At 36.7% G+C, this 18,784-nt stretch overlaps 1 protein-coding gene across 3 annotated transcripts in view; it reads left to right on the top strand.

The window, feature by feature from the left end:
• Positions 1-18,784, top strand: part of CNTNAP4 (contactin associated protein family member 4) — a 238,152-nt gene that overhangs the window by 178,162 nt on the left and 41,206 nt on the right. For all 3 annotated transcript variants that reach the window (XM_032853931.1, XM_032853930.1, XM_032853932.1), the window contains 3 exons: positions 1,769-1,966; positions 6,061-6,217; positions 10,263-10,390. In XM_032853931.1, the coding sequence (XP_032709822.1) occupies positions 1,769-1,966; positions 6,061-6,217; positions 10,263-10,390 (483 nt within the window). The remainder of the gene's footprint in view (positions 1-1,768; positions 1,967-6,060; positions 6,218-10,262; positions 10,391-18,784) is intronic.

Raw genomic sequence — 18,784 nt, 5'->3', positions numbered from 1 at the left:
CTCAGGCAGGTGTGTTGTCCTGCTCCTTTGGCAGCGGCTCAGAGTCAAACTTCCTCATGCAGGCCACTGATTTACCACAAGGAAAGAAGAATGTTCGTTGAACAAAAAAAAAACCAGAGTCCAGTGGAGGTTAGGCTAACAGATTTGCCTGGTTAATAATCCTAAACCTCTAATAGCCAGGGTTGAGTTGGCTAAAATCAGAGAATTTCAGACCTACCCTTTGTCTCCTGTGTTCTAACACTTTATTTTCTAAAATTTGGAGACAGAGTCTCAGATTTTACCTGACTTTTTGTAAGCTCACATTCCACGCCGTATCTGCAACTCAAATATCCTGATGGTCTCCATACCATATCACTGTCTGGCCATCCATAACTAATGCCATTAGCTTATGTATCATGTCCTCTTGAAGGAAATTAATTTGCTGATAAAGCTCTAGGGTGAGCCGAAATGCAAGGCAGCAATAGAAGTAACAGCTATTGTTTCCAAGAAAAATAATGATGTGCACAGGGAAGGCAATAAGGCTGTCAAAGTTGTCTCCTGTCTTATTTAGCAGACCTCTCTATTCAGAATTCCGGTGACCTGGAGAGGGCTGGGAGTGGAATTTCTTACTTTGTTCTGATTGCCGATCCATGTGAATGTGTTCGCTAAAGAGAGGGGAGGAAATTCTCCCTCCTGTTTTCCTCCAATTTGGAATAGTCCTCTGCAATGCAGAAGAGTTATGTGACTTAACAGCTTATATATAGCAGGGTTTTGACAACTTCCAGTCTGTTTCTTACCTATTAAATCAGAGGCCTTTTGATTAATCTGTTCATGTGCCTGCATCTATCACAATAAATATAATGTGAAGTCAATTCCTAGAGAAGTTGAAGGCTAGATATAATATGCCTATCTTCTGCTACAAACACTGTAGGATTTTTATTTCATTTAATAATTTTAGTAATCATTATGATGGTTGATATTCAGGTGTCAATGGCAATTACGCTAGTAAGTACTCAGAGGTACTTTATTTTGTGAGTTAGTTGAGTTGCTGCTGCTGCGTCAGATGGGTTCAGCCCAAGGAATAACTTCCTATGGGCCGGTCTCATGGTGCACATCACACAAGACCAAAATGAATATTTAAAATTCAGTTTAAAAAGAATTTGGTGTGCACTCATAATTAAATGTTGTCTGAAGAGATACATATATATATGTATATAGGCCATAAAAAGTGACTTTCCTTTTGCTGGTAACAGGAATGATTTTTAAGAGCAGAAAAGTCATTGCTTACATTATGTAGTTTAAAATATTTTAGAAATTCAAAGATACACTTTTTTAAAAATTGTAACATCCCTGAATTTGGGGTGTGTCAGTAATCAACAATGCTTTAGAAATATGATAGGCAACTATTTTTTTTCTAAAATAAAATAAAATAAAAACATATCTTTAAAAAGTAGAATATTAGAGTCAATGAAATGAAATATCTTACAAATTTTAATAATTCATTTCCTTAATATTTTTCATCATAAACATTTTCTGGTTAAATTAGCAACAAAGAGTAAAATAAAATCACTGCAAATGCATGGCAATTGTATAAACTTCAGGGAAAAGAATCACTTCAGATAATTTAAAAATTTTAAGAATCCATTTGTGTTGATTCTACCTCTGAGAGAGGTTTGATGACTAGAAAAATCTGACTCAGATAAAAGGTGATTTTGATTTTCTTTATTTATTTTAACTTTTGCAGACTAGTGATGGTCTCCTCTCTTTCTTCCCCATTTCTGCATACAAGAAACTGCATGGACGGTCATACAGCACAATGGCTCTGACTTAACAAGAGTCAGAAACACTAACCCAGAGAACCCATACGCTGGGTTTTTCGAGTACATGGCCAGCATGGAGCAGCTCCAGGCCACAATTAACCTTGCGGAGCACTGTGAACAGGAGCTTACCTACTACTGCAAGAAGTCACGACTTGTCAATAAACAAGGTAAGGAAACTGAGGCATCTGTCCTGCCGCGCGCATTGCACCGTGAACTTGACTTCAACAGCTCCTGTGGATTTTAATGATGCCAAGGTGGTGGCATTTGGCCACTGAGAGTGTCTGCCCCCTGTCCGCTTAGCAAACACGTCACAGTCTGGAAGCCCTAGCAATGCTTTGGCCTGAAGAAAAGAACAAGGTCAATTTACGCTGAGCTTTGTTCAAAGTCTTGATTGCCTTCGAAGTCTCTTCGTGGCCTTCATCACATAATGCTTCATTCGAATGAATGAATGAACAAAAAGGGCTTCATTCGGATCCTGGATGGATGCTCGGTGTTCGTCCCTTATAAAGGGCAAGTGACATATATGGTTTGTTCTGTCATGCCAAAGAACTAATGAAAATATGACTTACTTTTCTGGAAGTGACTATTCTGTGGGACTCTTTTCCAGGGATTGTTGGCAGTTAGCCTCTGGGTAAAACTGTAAATTAGAATAGGCTGCTGGAAATAGTTTATTCAGCAATTTAAGTAGGAATTTGAAAACCTCTTTTTAACTCTTTCTTTTATTCTGCTTTTAGTAGCACCTAAATTCTGTTTTTGGTCTTGTTTCTGCTTTAGAACATCTCATCATGTGACAATATCTTGGTCCCCCGGTTCTGCCTTAGTGTGGGCCTTTCTGATGCTCTTGAATTAAACTGCAGGAGCTTTCCAGCTGGTCTCCCGTGGGCATCTCTCCATACTTCTCACCTTCCAGCATGCACTCCAAAATATTCGTCTTTATGGTGGGAATTAACCTCTAAGAAATACTGCTTCATCATGACACGCTTTTCTACTTAGGAAGCCTGGTGCCTTCCTCTTCACTGTCTGTCCTTAAAACAGACTCTACTCTCTGGATATCACAAGTGCATATTCTGGACCCACACCCTGGTTATGCCAATTTCATGCCACTCCCCGACACACCGTTTTCTAGCAGCAATATCGAGGTATATTTTTCTTTAGAAATTAGAGAAGGTTCTAAGACATCAGCACAATAAAGCCACTTAGTGAATGTTTACCCCTCTTTGTAATCTTAAGAGAGATCCATAGCATGACAAGAATTTTTAAAGATAAGCATTTCTTATGTGACTATCATATGTCGTGTGGGTCAAGCAGAAAAGATTTTGAACTCTTGGGATGACATTTGAACCTGTTGTTTCTAGTTAAGCACCTCTTCTACTTACTCTCCACCCACAGAGTACAACCAGATTATTCTTTCCATTTTGCCTTCCTTCACACCTCCTCCTCCTGCTTTTCCTCCTCCTCCTTCTATTTCAGAAGGTTCTCATTTGGACTTTCACCCCCACCAACCCTTCCCATCTTGCCAGTCTTCCCTCAAATCTTATCCCCCTGAAACCTCAATCCCATTTGTGAATGACCATCAGAGAGTTGTAGTGAGAAGAGCATAGGATTTAAAGCAAGAAGAGCTGTAAGTTCAAATTCCAGGGCTCTCATTAATTAAGTAGAGAGTTTGGATAGATTAGTCTTTATCAGCCTTTGCTTCCTCTTCTATGGCACAGGGCCAGTGATGGGGTGTGGCAGTGATTGGGTGGTACAACATGACACATACAAATTCCCTGAAGTAAGCTTCTTTCTTCCTGGCTCTCTGGGGCATCATGGTTATAGTTAACATAACAGTTTTAGTATGCAACTGATGGTTCAGTTGTTCGTTGTTGCTAAATATTGATCTTGGAATCTAAAACATAGATAAACAAATATGTAAGTGTATTCTAAGAGAATGAGAATCTTAATCATAGAAGGATAAATGAATGGGATGCAAAAAATGAACAGAATTGCTTAAGTAGAAAAGAAAGACCAAAGGGAAGACAAACATCAAAGTCACAGATGAACCAAACTCTGGAAGAACCAGACAACAAAATCCCGCAGGGTTAGTGAGCTAGCCCACACAAAGAGGACAATATAGAGCGTGAAGGAACGCCTACCTTCATGGCCATTGGTGCCCATATATCTTTTACTAAGACTCCCACATGTTTCAGCCAGGCTTGAGAGCCACTAGTAAAGAAAATAACCTCTAGAAAAGGGCATTGAACAAAGGATGATGGTAATTGTTAAATACACAGATTTTCTTCAAGTCCATCTCCCTAGAATTCATGTAGAATGATCCTGAGTTGGAAAAGAGAAAACAATTTGGAATTTGAGTTCACAATGAAGAATAGGAAGGAAGTGTCAGGTTAAATTTACAGTTTCAGATCTTGAAGATACCAAAGTTTTAAGTAATAGTGGTGCCATTATTGTGAATGAATAAGGTGGGGTGTGTATGTAAATACATTTTCAGCAGCCTGTGGAGCTGTGACTCAGCACATTGAAAAGATGGCCAATGTGGATACTCAAGTCCTTTGGGATTTTAACTACAGGAAGTGGAATGTCTGACCATGATCACCGATTGTTTATAATTTTAATTTTTTAAAAGATTTCATTTATTTATTTGAGAGAGAGAGTATGCGTCCATAAGCAGGGGCAGCAGCAGGCTGAGGGAGAGGGAGAAGCAGGCTCCCCACTGAGCAGGAAGCCCTATTGAGTCTCTATCCCAGGACCCTGGAATCATGGCCTGAACTGAAGGCAGTGGCTTAACTGACTGAGCCACCCAGGTGCCCCTTATACTTTTAATTTTTAACTTAAAAAATTTCTCATGATTTTCTTCATTCTTTCTTATACTTGTTTAAATTGTTTAGGACGCTTCAAAAAGTCTTAAAGGGAACCAAATATACTTGGTAACTTTAAAACATTCAGTGGTTTCTGTTTTATAGGGAAGATTGGAAATTTAGAGTGACAGTATTGTTCAATATTTAGGAATACTTTATTTTCTTTTTAATCTACGAACACGTAATGTTTTAAGCAGTATATTGAAAAATTTATATTAAATGTTTCAAGATGGTTTCACCTTCTGTTGATGACTTAATCCTATAATTAAAAAAAAGATGAATAATCTTGATTTTAATGTCTTTGTCCATACAAAAACTTCCAATTAACTTGAGTTTTTTGGCATGATATGTGCTGGTATGTATAGTAACACTGAGAGAAAGGTTGTTGGCATCAGTAGAGGTTCGATCTAATAGTAAGTTGTTATAAGCATTGGCATTCTTAGGTAAGTCCCAGATTTTCAGTAGGACTCATGGCAATAACTTAAAAGTTTTGAAAGTCAACAGAAAAATGATCTAACACCTTTGAGGAGCTGACTGATTTGATGTCACATTCTTCTCATGCTCTGATTCTCAAATGACTATGATTTTTCCTCTCTACCTATTGTTTTTTCTGAAGACAGATGGCCTGCATTCCTCACCTGAATGTTCTGTCTGTTCTTTGCTCTAGTTCTTTGGCATCATGTTTAGTCGTAACTCTGAGAAGGAGCTGGAAGCTGAACATTCATCATAGAAAGAAATGCATTTGGCTAAGGGAAATTTTGTTTTTGAGTGTAGTGTTTGCTTCAGGCATAAAGATCTTTCAGTGTTATTTCTTCAGTCTCCAAATAAATAGCCAGGCCTTTAAATGGGAGGAAAAAAATACGTATTTCCAAATAGATCTTAAATCATAATAAGGGAGTGCCATATCATGCCTACTGTTTAATAAACAGCTAATATGTTTTTAGCCAATAAATATATTGAGATCAATCACTGACTTTCCGTAACATTCCATAATGTTTTAATGCGCATTTCATGATCTCAAGTCAAGTTTGTTCCTGACATGTTAGTTACTGTGGTTTATATTTTGAGGTCTCCTTGTTTCAAAAATGATTTTTAAAGAAATTACATATGTGAACTGCTCTCAAAACATTTTTGAGTACCATGCCTGAACTAAATGGGAACTGCTGGTTTCTTTCCTACTTAAGGAAAAATACATTGACCATTTAAGCTTAAATAATAAAATACTCTTTTAAAAGCTTTCTTAAGGCAATGCCATCAGTAGCCATGTTTGGAATATCACTGCATCAGATCAGTCTTTCTTTGCCTCCTCTTGCTCTTTTGAATGATTTGGGGAGGAAGGGTATGGCCTGGGCTGGAAGGATGTGGGATATAGAGCAGATGTCACATTTCTCACATTTGTCTTTCAGATGGAAGCCCTCTGAGTTGGTGGGTTGGAAGAACCAATGAAACACAAACGTACTGGGGAGGTTCTTTGCCTGATCCTCAGAAATGTACTTGTGGATTAGAAGGGAACTGCATTGATTCTCAGTATTACTGCAACTGTGATGCTGACCGGAATGAATGGTGATTTCCTTATACAAAATAAAGTTTATTTTTAAAAATGACTTGCTCAGACCATTTAGTGTAGTGAGGCAGATACTGAACAAATAAATGAGCACAGTGAAGAAATTAGATAAAGGTGTATTTTGGTGAAATCTGTTACAATTAATCTGAATCCTAAATGTTAAGAGCAATAGCTTTTTATTTGAATTTTTTGTAATGGACCATACATCATTATATTTTATTTTTGTAATAGAATGAAAGGGAGACATCTTTTTTATATTTTTTCTTCATTGTAAGTCAATTATCATTTTCTTTAAAATTAAGTGTAATTGAGAATTCTGTTATTCTCAAAATATATCTACAGGCATTAATTATAAAAGTACATTTCTTTAGTAATCTGCCTATAAAACCTTTAAATAGGTAAACTTAGAATTTCTCACAGTTATTTGAACATGTAGCTCTTTAAATTTTTTAAGGATAATTTTTTAAGGATATTTATAAAAACACCTACTTGAAGAAAGTGGGGAATAACCAAATGTTGGGGGGCTGGACCCTAGAAAGAATAGAATCCAGGTGGATGAGATCGATGTTTACCTGCCTTTTCCCATGAGGGTGCTTGCCATGACGTGGTTAGGACTCTAAGGGAATACTAGACCTTTTTGGCTTGAGGTATCCGAAGACAGAGTATGGGGCTGCCAAAATGACTAAATATTGAGAAGGGAGTAGAAATCTCAGAAAGAAGAAAGCTACCTGGGGGGAGTTCCCTCTACCAATTCCACTCAGATCCCTGGCTGCCCTGTGCATGTGAAACGCAAACGTACTGGGGAGGGTTTTTTCCTGATCCTCAGAAATGTACTTGTGGATTGGAAGGGAACTGCATTGATTCTCAGTATTACTGCAACTGTGATGCCAACCAGAATGAATGGTGACTTCTGTATGATTTCCTTTGCACATGCACAGGGAAGGTTTCTAGAAATCACGCAGACAGCTACAGCTGTCTTACTGTAGGCAATGCCATCAGTAGCCATGTTTGGAATATCACTGCATCAGATCAGTCTTTCTTTGCCTCCTCTTGCTCTTTTGAATGATTTGGGGAGGAAGGGTATGGCCTGGGCTGGAATTAACTTGAGTGTTTTGGCATGATATGTGCTGGTATGTATAGTAACACTGAGAGAAACAAGCTTTAGAAACATTTCTGTGAAAGCTTTAGAGACATTTCCGTGACTACTACCAGAAGAGAGACAGAATTTGGAGTTTAAGTCTCATTAATTGAGACAGGCTTGTAAACCCCTTAGCTTTCCAGAGAAATGACAGAAGGTTTGTGTCTTCACAGCAAAGACTGTGTAACAAAACAGTATGACTGAACACTAAGAACACAACTGATGCTGGCCCACCTAAGATGGTATAAAACCAAACCTCCACAATTTATTGTGATAAGACTGTGCTTTACCTATCTGGGGCGGGGTGGGGGAAAGATGTAGAAAACGGTAACAGAATCCAAAGTCTCTATAGTGTATCACCCGTAATATTCAGAATATTATAACAATTGTTACATATTCCAAAAAAGGGTAAATTTGATCCAAAGTCAAGAAAAATGATAGTAGTTATTAGAAATAGACCCTGGAACACTGATGTTTGATTAGCAGGCAAAAACATTAACGCAGCTATTATAAACATGCCTGAAGACTTAAAGGTAAAAATAACCACAACAAGTGAAGAGAGGGCATGTCAAACAGATAAATGAGAACTGTATTCAAGAAGCAAATAAATTTTGGAATAGGAAAGCACAACATCTGAAAAGAAAACTTCACTGGACGGACTTGAATATAAGATCTAGCAGAAGAAATCTTCAATGAACCTGAAGACAACTTAATTGAAATCATTTAATCTGAAGAACATGGCAGGTAGGGTGGGGGGAAGTTTGGAAGAAAAACTAACAGAACCTCTGTGGATTTTGAGAAAATATCAGTGATTTAATAGGCAAGAAATCAGAGTCCCTGAAGGATAAGAAATAAAACGAGGCAAAAACTGTACAGAAATGATGGCTGGAGATTTCTCAAATTTGTTTAATAAACGTCTGTGGTAGCAGTTCTCTGAGATGGCTCTCCATGATCCACACAGCCTATCATTCACACCACTGTGTGATTTCCTCCCTGTGAGTGTCACTTGGACCTTGTAACTTGCTTCAAATAATTAAAATATGATAAAAGGGATGAGAATCACTTCTGAGATGAGGTTACAAAAGACTGTGACCTCTGATTTCCTTGCAGCTCTTCCCCTGACTCTTGTTTTGATAAAGCAGTCTGCCGTGTTGTGTCCTGGGGAGAGATCAGGTGGCAAGGAATGGAGGGTGACCTTCAACCAATAGTCAGTGAAGAGACAAGGCCCTCAGTCCATCCATTGGCAAGGAACAGACGACTGCCAACAACCAACCACTGGAGCGAGCTTGGAAGCCGGTCCTTCCCCTATCAAGATGATGGCAGTTGTCACCAACACTTTGGTTATAGCCTGGGAGGGGCTCTGAGCCAGAGTATCCTGTTAAGATATGCCCAGATTCTTGACACACACAAACTGTAGATCATAAATGTTGTTTTAAGTCACTAAGTTGTAGGATAATTTGTTATTCCATAGTGGATACATAATATAACATCAATGTACAGATTCCAGAAACTCAGAGAATCTGAAGCAGAATGAAAACAGAGAAAAGCACACCTTGGATTATTGTTCAGAATCCTAAAAAAAAAACCAACAAAACACACACACACACACACACACACACACACAACAATGATCTAAATAAATATTTTGAAAGCAGCCAGGTTGAATAGATATAGTGGAATACATTCCATACAGGGGAACAAAGATACAAATGAAGGCTGACTTCTCAGCAAACGCACAGGTCAGAAGACAATGGGATGCTATCTGTAATGTGTTGAAAGAGAAAGCAGTGTCAACCTAGAATTCTATACAAAACAAATAGATACTTAAAAAATGAAAGTAAAATAAAGTCCTTTTCAGATTAAACAAATGCTGAATTTATTACCAGCAGAACTGCGTTGTGTGAAATACTAACAAAAATTGCATATGCTAAAGAGAAATAATGTCAGATGAAAACTCAGATCTTTGGGAAGGAATGAAGAACACTGGAAATCATGACTGTGTCATTAAATAGAAAAGCCAGGCTTTAAATTCTTTTTTGTAATTGAAAAATTAAAATTTACTGTCTAGCTGTATTATAACATCTATGACATCTAGATTTAAAATATATGACAGCAGTAACACAAGGAACAGGTGTGTGCTGAAGGGAAATGGGGGGGTATAAGGATATCATCCTATAGTAAGCTTCTACCATTTTATATTGAGTAATATAACACAAAATCTAACTAAAGTGGATGAATTAAAGGTGCATTATGTAAGGATCCATAAAACAAACATTAAAACAACTATGAATAGACATATACCTAAAAGGTGAATAAAAAATAAAATTGAATACAAAGAAATATGGAATAAACCAAAAGAAGTAGGAGAGAGGGAGCAGAAATGCAAGAAATACTATGGGAAAAAATAGAAATAAATACCAATTTGGTAGATCTAAAAACACAGTATCAGTCACTACACTAAATGTAATTAATCATGTACGTATATTGAATTATAATTGACATACAGTACTGTATTGCCTTCAGGTGTACAACATAATGATTCAGTATTTTCATACATTATGAAATGATCACCTTGCTATAACCATTCCACTTAAAACATAGAAATGGTCAACTGAATTTCAAAATCAGCAACTATAATCAGTCTGCAGGAGACACTAAAATGTGGCCACATTTTCACTCAAGTGAGCAATCTGATCCTTGCTCTTTGGCATGTGCAGACTTACCTCAGAACAGGAGACACTAAAATGTGGCCACATTTTCACTCAAGTGAGCAATCTAATCCTTGCTCTTTGGCATGTGCAGACTTACCTCAGAATATCTTGGCTTTGAAATGCAATAAGGACTATTGCTTCCCTTATATTAATCAGAATAATTTTAAGAATCTTGTTGTCGTTACTGTTTTTTAGGACCAATGACACTGGATTCCTTTCTTACAAAGAGCATCTGCCAGTGAGGAAGATAGTGGTTACAGACACGGGCCGACCGCACTCAGAAGCAGCTTATAAACTGGGACCTCTCCTCTGCCGGGGAGACAGTAAGTGGTGGCAGTGGGTTGTCAACATGGCTGAGCAAGAATCATGTTTCTGTCATATAATAATGAATCACACTTCTGTTGTGAAATGCATGAGCAGTGCCTGAAGTAATTCTTCCAGTCAACAAATAATGTACCCTTATAAAGTGTAAAGCCCTGTGATAAATGCTTGGTGGCAAGCTTTGTTCAGATTCTAAGAGAACGAAACCACTAAGCATCTCGATTTGATTGGCTTATAAACCTATCCCAGCATTCCTAAACTTCCGCATGCCGTGATCTATCTCAGGAAAGCCTCAGTGCTGCATAAAATCGTGAGGAATATGAGTTTTCTACTGTTGGGCCTGTGGTGAAATGAGAGCATCAGTAGAATCAAATGCCAGTTTTATCAAACATGTTTCAATTTTTAATCTCATCTTTTTCCCAGTCTGTGTGTCTGTGTATTTACACTAAATCAGTGGGACATACTGTTTTGTATATTCAGTGTATTAACACTCTAAACCAGAATTCTGGTTTCAGAGAAAATATTTATTTTCTGCAGGGAATGAAATGAGCATACGTACCCATACATATGGAGACTGATGTATTAATTATTTATGCCTTTAGCTATTTCCAGGACTTAAAATGGAAATGGGAGAAACATTTATTTATGTTAAAGGTATACCCTATGATAAAATTTTATTTTAGGGGCTCAGACTAGGAGATGATCTAACAATGCCGTGGATTTATGGAGATACATAGCAGAAGTTGCTTAGTTAAAAAGCAAAGATGATAGTGGCCTATAAAAATTGATATGTACTTGTAAAAAACTGTCTTCCATTATACCTACCATCCCTGATCTTCAGCATCTCTACTTCCTGTTCTGCCAGTAGGCCTCACACAATCACACGAAGATGACACGGGTATTGCATGGAGAGAAAAATTATGTGCAAAGAGATGAGGTTGTAAACTCAGGATGCATCTAGGGGAGTACAAGGATTTTGTGACTATAGAAAATTGTCCTATACGTCACACGCAGTTTTCACTGCTGGCTCTGATCTTAACCCTTCAGGGGCCCAGGCTGGCTTCCGCCCTCCCCCTTATTCCATTTGCCACCATCCCTGGGCAAGTGTCTGCTTTGACTGAGGTCACTACCACTAGTCCTTAGGTCTTCTTTCTCACAGACTTCCTGCCATGAACACACGGAACCTTTTCACTTAACACAGTGATTCTCTATGCAAGGCAGTTTCCCCGCTCCATGGACATTTGGCAATATCTGGAGACATTTTTGGCCATCACAATTGTTGGGGGACTGAGTGCTACCGGCATCTAGAAGGAGAGGTGAGGAATGCTGCTGACTGTGCTACGATGCACAAGACAGCTCCCCTCAACAAAGAGTGATCTGGTCCAAAATGTCCATAGTGCTGAGGTTGAGAAACCAGAATGTTAAACTTTTGTGACCATGGGGATGCAGAGATATATGGTTTTACAAGTAGTCTAAGTATTTAGAGACCAGCTAAATAATTTCTGAGTTATTAATGAAACAGTAATTGAGAGTTTCCTTGGCCTGGTCTTGTACATCTATTTTAGGCTCAAGGCTCATCCTCACATGACATTATAGGACTGTTCTCAGCATGGAGAGCTCTTTCCTATTTTCTGAGTCAGAAGAGCAGTATGGGAAAATCTGTACTCCTGAAGGTGTCATGCCCTAGAGACACTGTTTTTTCTTTCCAACTGAGATAGATTGGATTACCATGGGGCTTCTAGATATGGAATATGCACAGTGGGCCTTATAAGCAGAAGAAAGATATGTGGACAACATCTTAAGGGCACTAGGACCTGAACATTGAATAATTTAAGGCCAAGATATAGCTTAATCTTCATGATCCAACTGAAAGCATGGAGACCAGTTATAAATCTAAAGACCAGCAAAGTGACCTTTGATGTAAGACAAGGAAAAATGATAAAGGCTTGAACAACACAGTGGCATGGGACTTAAGGAAGGGAGTCACATAGAGAAATTCAGTATGATCTAGAGGGGAGTTGAGGTTGAAAGGGTGGGAGGATGGTCTCTGGCTTTCTGATCTAAATAAAGTCGCTTAGGAGCATTCATTGAAACAGTCAGGATGCTAGTACCCTTCACTGAGACAAAGGATGTTCTTTGACAGAAAAATGGAAAAATGAGATTTAAAAAAATGACATTTAGGTTTTCTCACGCAAATCAGAGATGCTGAAAATCTTCTATCTACCTATGTTTTTGTAGGAAAGAAGCCTTGAGAAAACAGGACAAATAAAACAAAAATGAGTATGAATCCTTAGTGGTCCTGAATATGAGCCAACCCCTAATTAATTGGTATCATCTTTTTCCAAGTCCTTCTTTCATCCTTTTTTTTTTTATGCATGTTGTTCTGAAGTCCCATGGGACTGTTGCTATTACTGTATGATGTCAGAAGTCATAGATAACACTGTTAAGTGTTCGACCTAATGCACAACATGAATGATAAACCCACTTTTACAGTTGTGCTGCAGACACAAAACTTAGTAAATATATTGTTCATCCTTAAGGAGTTTATTTATGAACATAGAAATAAATTTCTTGAAAATAGATATGAAAAGTAAATGGCAGAATTCAACATCCTATTTATGAAAAAAGCCAAAGTAGGAATTGAAGAGAACATCCTCAGTGTTTTAAAAGGCATCCATGAAAATCTGATCGCTAATATCATACTGAGTAGTCAAAGACTTGAAACGCTTTCTCTCTCAGATGAGGATCAAGGCAAGGATGTCTGCTCTCATGCTTCCTATTCAACATCATACTGCTAGTCCTAGCACATGCGATAAGAAAAGGAATTCAAGGGATGTAGATCAGAAAGGAAGATATAAAATGTTCCATTTATAAATGATATGGATTTGTAGGTAATATCTGTACGAATTTAAGTGAGTTTAGCAAGGTCACGGGATACTTAGCTGTCTCTAAAATAAGTAAAATTTAAAAAATATATATATATATATGAGTATACATATATATGAAATCTTTAAAATATATATGTATATCTGATAAAGGCTACTGTCCAGGATATAGAAAGAACTCTCTCACAGGTCAATAATAAAAAAAATTCAAATTAAGAAATGGGCAAAACATTTGCACATACAATTCATCAGAGAAAATAACAGATTTCAAAAAGCACATAAAAAGATTCTTAATATTCTTAGTCATTAGAAAAGTGTAAAATAATATCGCAATGAGGTATCAATATATAACCATTAAAATGTCTAAAATTAAAAAACAAAAAACCCAATAATACCAAATGCTGGTAAAGATGCAGAGTAACTGGAAATCCTCATTGCTGGTACAAATGCAAAATGTTATAGCTACTTCGAAAAATAGTTTGGCAGATTTTTTTTTATAGATTTAACACATATTTACTGTATGATCCAACAATCCCGTGCCTAGGTACACAAGAGAAATGAAAAACCTGTATGTAAAGTTTTATATTGGCTCCATTCATAGTCTGCTAAAACTGGATACCACCCAAATGTCCATTAACTAGTGAATAAATGAATTTTCCCATTTTACTCTGGTGTATCCATACAATATGGTAGAATATTACTGAACAATAAGAAGAAATGGAATATTGATACATGCAACAACATGAATGAATCTCAAGTGCTTTATGCTAAGTGAAGGAAGTCTTACTTAAAATGCAATGTGCTGGACTGTTATTCAGTGTCTAAGATATTCTGGAAAGGGCAAACAATGGGAGCAGAAAAAGGATCTCTGTAACAGCTTCAAGGTGAGAGAAATTTTGCAGAGGGGTACAGGTGAAGGATGTGTTCTATATCTTGAGGGTGGTGATGGTTTTATGGCTTTATGCATTTGTCAAAATTGCTATACCAAAGAAAGGGCCATTTTTACTACATGTAAATTTTCCTTCAAAACTTGTGATCCCAAGGAAACAAAACAACTAACTGCTATTATGAATAGTTATGGTTGTTTAATTATTTTTTTACTTTTTTTAAGAGCAGTTATAGGTTTATAACAAAATTAAAACAAAAGTACAGAGGTTGCTCATATATCCCCTTCCCATACACGGATAACCTCTATTATTATCAACATCACTCACCAGAACTGTACATTTTTTTTTTTTACCAAGGATGGTAATTACTTAATTGAAAAATTGGTTCACTTAAAAAATACCATAAAACTAGGAGACATTGGTGAAAAAAAATGACAATACAAACAAACGAAAAGATTATGCCATGCTCATGGGTTAGAAGAATTCACATTGTGAAAATGTCCATATGCAAAAGCAATCTACAGATTCATTGGAATCCCTATGATAATATCAATTGTATTTTTCATAGAACTAGAACTAATAATCTTAAAATTTGTATGAAACCACAAAAGATCCCAAATAGACAAACCAGTCTTGAAAAAGAAGAACAAAGTGGAGGGTATCACAATCCCAGATTTCAAGTATACCACAAAGCCATAGTAATCAAAACTGTATTGTACTGGCACAGAAGTAGACACATAAATCAATGGAACAGCATAGAGAGCCCAGAAATGAACCCATACTTGTATAGTCAAATAATCTACAAGAAAAGAGACAAGAATATACAAGGGGGAGAAGACAACCTCTTCAGCAATTGGTGTTGGGAAAACTGGACAGCCATATGCAAAAGAGTGAAATTGGACCACTTTCTTACACCATACATAAAAATAAACTCAAAGTGGATTAAAGACCTGAATGGGAGACCTGAAACCATAAAACTCCTTAAAATACAGGCAGTAATCTCTTATATATCAGCTTTAGCAGCATTTTCCTAGATATGTCTTCCCAGGCAAGGGAAACAAAAGCAAAAATAAACTTTTGGGACTATGCCAAAATAAAAAGCTTTTGTACAGCAAGAAAACCATTAACAAAACAAAAGACAACAGATCGGGAGGGAGAAGATATTTGCAAATCATATATCCAATAAGAGGTAATACCCCAAATATATGCAGTATGGAGAGATACAGTATGGATATATATGCAATATGGATTATATATGCAGCATATACACACATACATACATACAAACAAACAAACATACATAGCCATTTGTGACAACATGGTTGGACCTAAAGTGTATTATGCTAATTGAAATAAATCAGACTGAGATAGACAAATGCCATATGATTTCACTTACATGTGGAATCTAAAAAACAAAACAACAGAAACAGACCCATAAATACAGAGAACAAAATGGTGGTTGCCAGAGGGGAGGGTGGCAGTGGACGGGTGAAATGGATAAAGGAGATTGGGAGGAGCAGACTTCTAATTATGGAATGAATAAACCTTGGGAACAAAAGGGAAAGAACAGGGAATATAGTCCATGGCATTGTAATAGTGTTGCATGATGACAGATGGTAGCTACACTGTGGTGAACACAGCATAGTATAGAGTTGTCAAGTGTCTGTGTTGTACACCTGAAACTAATGTAACATTGTCCAACATTGTCAACTGTCCTTCAATTAAAAAAAATAGCAGAAGTAAATTCATAAAACAGGAAAGGTTTTAGTAATATGGTTATTCTTCAAGATGCTCATAGAATCTTGCTGAATATGTTTCTGATTTATATTAACTGTAGAAGCAAAAGAGTCAAAAGAAAGAATCACAGGAAAACATCTGGGTTTACTGGTTAACAGAGAGACTGTAACTAATGAGAGGGCTTATCCATGTACTTTCCTTTCCCCTAGAAGCAGTTGGAACATCCTCATTTTGAGGTACCATCCCAAGTCTTCTTGACTGCTAATCCCTCAACTTCAGCATGCATAAAAATTAGCTGGAGAGCATGCCAGCTAGTGCTTACACTGGTTAAATGCTTTCTTGACATTCATCATGAGGACATCTACAGAGTCATCTCCCTACCTCTGCACGTCCCACAGCAGGAAGAAACCTCATGGACCTCTGATGACCACTGCCCTTTCATTTGCTTTCCTCCATTCACAAAATCTCCCCAGGCCATGTACTGAAACCTGTCACGCTCAAGTTCAAACCCTTCCGCCATGAAGCCTTCCAAAGGTCTCTAGAGAGCCTCGTCTTACACTTTCAAATAATATTGAACAAATTACAAAGATATATTTTTCATACTGGCTTTTAATTATTTTTGAGCCTCTCAAGAGCAGATCCATTGCTCATTTATTATTGTGTTCATGGCACCTAGTACATTACCTGTTATGTGAAAGATAATCGATAAATAGCAGTTTATGGAAGAATGAGAATGATCCATCATACACAGCTCAAGAAACCTGTAGCTTTGAATTATTCGTAAGAGACAGGAACAAAGTTTTGATTATATAAGCAATTAAATGATGTGCAAACATATACTTTTAATCAAAAGAGTTTAGATTATATTGAAAGACTTATTCCACTTGAAAAATCGTATAGTACATAGAGAATCTAGTTCCATCTGAATCATTTTTCATCAATACACTTGGACTTGTAGCAGTGAAGTGTTTTCAAATGAGTACATGATTTCACTTAATACTAATTATTTTTGATTTTCACTCTTCTAATAATACAGTGTCTTTATAAAACTGAAATACTTTCTACTTCTTGGAGGAAAAAATATTTTGTGGTCTCTTATTTTACTTTGTGTTCTGTTCTGACTTACATTACTAGCTAGTAATTGATATTCAAACACAAATGTGAGTGAACATTCTCTCTAATGCTTTCAGAAAATTTCCACTTTTCTGACACCGGTAATCCTGGTAATTCTCAAGTCTATAATAATATGCTTTGTGATAATTTTCTACACATGCATACCTTTATTTATTTTAAATATTAAATATTAATGACTTAACTGATACAGTTATTATAAAATTTTAAGATATTCAGAAATGCCAAAAAAAAAGTGTAATAATTACCAAAGTCATGCAGCTCGCAAATAATGATGACTACCAGTGTGTATTACTCCAGGAATTGCTAAATATTTCTGGAGCAGGGTTTCCCAACTTTGGCACTCCTGCCATTTGACCTGTTATGGTTGGGGGCTGTTCCATGCATTGATGGACACTTAGCGGTATCCCTCTTCCCAACTAGTAGTACCTTTCCCCTAGTTGTGACAACAAAATATGTCTCCAGAAATTGCCAAATGTCCCCTGGGGCGGCATTGCCTCAGGTTGAGAAACACTATCCTGGACAAAAAAAAAAAAAGGAATTGAGAAATAAGTTTCCAAAACTTTATTAATGGAAATTGACAGAGAAAGGAGAAACCAAATTGAAGCCAAGGGAATTGCTTTACATTATTTATATATCTCATAAATATATGTTCAACTTGAATGATCCCACTAAAGTTTAAGAAAAGAATATGAAAATTTAAAAGGTTATGGAGTCACTAGGTTTCATATTAAATTCATTTTTAAATTTTAGGCAGTATTGATCTATTGTGAAAAATGGGAAAAGTAGCACTCATTTTCCCTCTCCTCTCCTTTTTCTCCCCCACCTGTCCTTTTTGCTAATTTTGCTGTTATTTCTGTAGTTGTTTATTCTTAATGCTAGCCACTAGTCTATCATCATAGCCTCTGTATTCTTGAATGATTTTTTATTTTGATTTATTTCTTCTTGGATTGCCTTGTCAGGTAGCTGATGTTTTCTGTTTCCTCTCCAGAAGACCCATGAGTGTTGCACTTGACTTTGCATGTTCTTGGAAATATTTGTTGCCTCAGAACTCTAAAACAAACTTTGTGGGTTTAACTTTATATATTTTTTTTTTTTTGGTTGCAGCTCTAGTAAGAAATAATTCACACGCCTTACAATTCACCCATTTAAAGTATACAATCTAATCGTATCTTAGTATATTTAATCATTGTGGTATATTACAGAGCTGTGCAGCAATCACCACAAACAATTTTGGAACATTTTCATCACCCCAAAAAAAACCCTAGTCCCACTGGATAAACATTCCCTGTTTCCCTCCCACTTCAATTCCAACCCCAGTCAACAGCATTTAGATGAAAACATGGAATATGTGGTTTTTATGACTGACTTCTTTCACGTAGCATGGTGTTGCCAAGATTTATCCATGTTGTACTATGTATCAGCACTTCATTGTTTTTTATCACCAGATAATATTCCATTGTATGGATAGACTACGTTTTGGTTACCCATTAATCAGTTGGTGGACGTTTGGGTTGGTTCCATTTTTTGGCTCTTAGAAATAATGCTGCTGTGGACATTTGTGTATGAGGTTTTTGTGAACATGTGTTTTCATTTATCTTCTTTTCTTATATAACTCACTTACCTTGAGTATATTTCTAGGAACTTCTGAGTTATAATGTAACCTTACATTTGGACATTTAGAAACTGGTGTAACATTTGGGGGGGTCACACTTTGTTACTTTCACCATTTGTACATATTATTGTACTTTTGTTT

The sequence above is a fragment of the Lontra canadensis genome, unplaced genomic scaffold (assembly GCF_010015895.1).
Source record: "Lontra canadensis isolate GAN:19392208 unplaced genomic scaffold, GSC_riverotter_1.0 scaffold8, whole genome shotgun sequence".
NCBI classification, from domain to species: Eukaryota; Metazoa; Chordata; class Mammalia; order Carnivora; family Mustelidae; genus Lontra; species Lontra canadensis.
The sequence above is the reverse complement of the archived record's forward strand: the minus strand, read 5'-3'. Positions and strand labels throughout refer to the sequence as shown.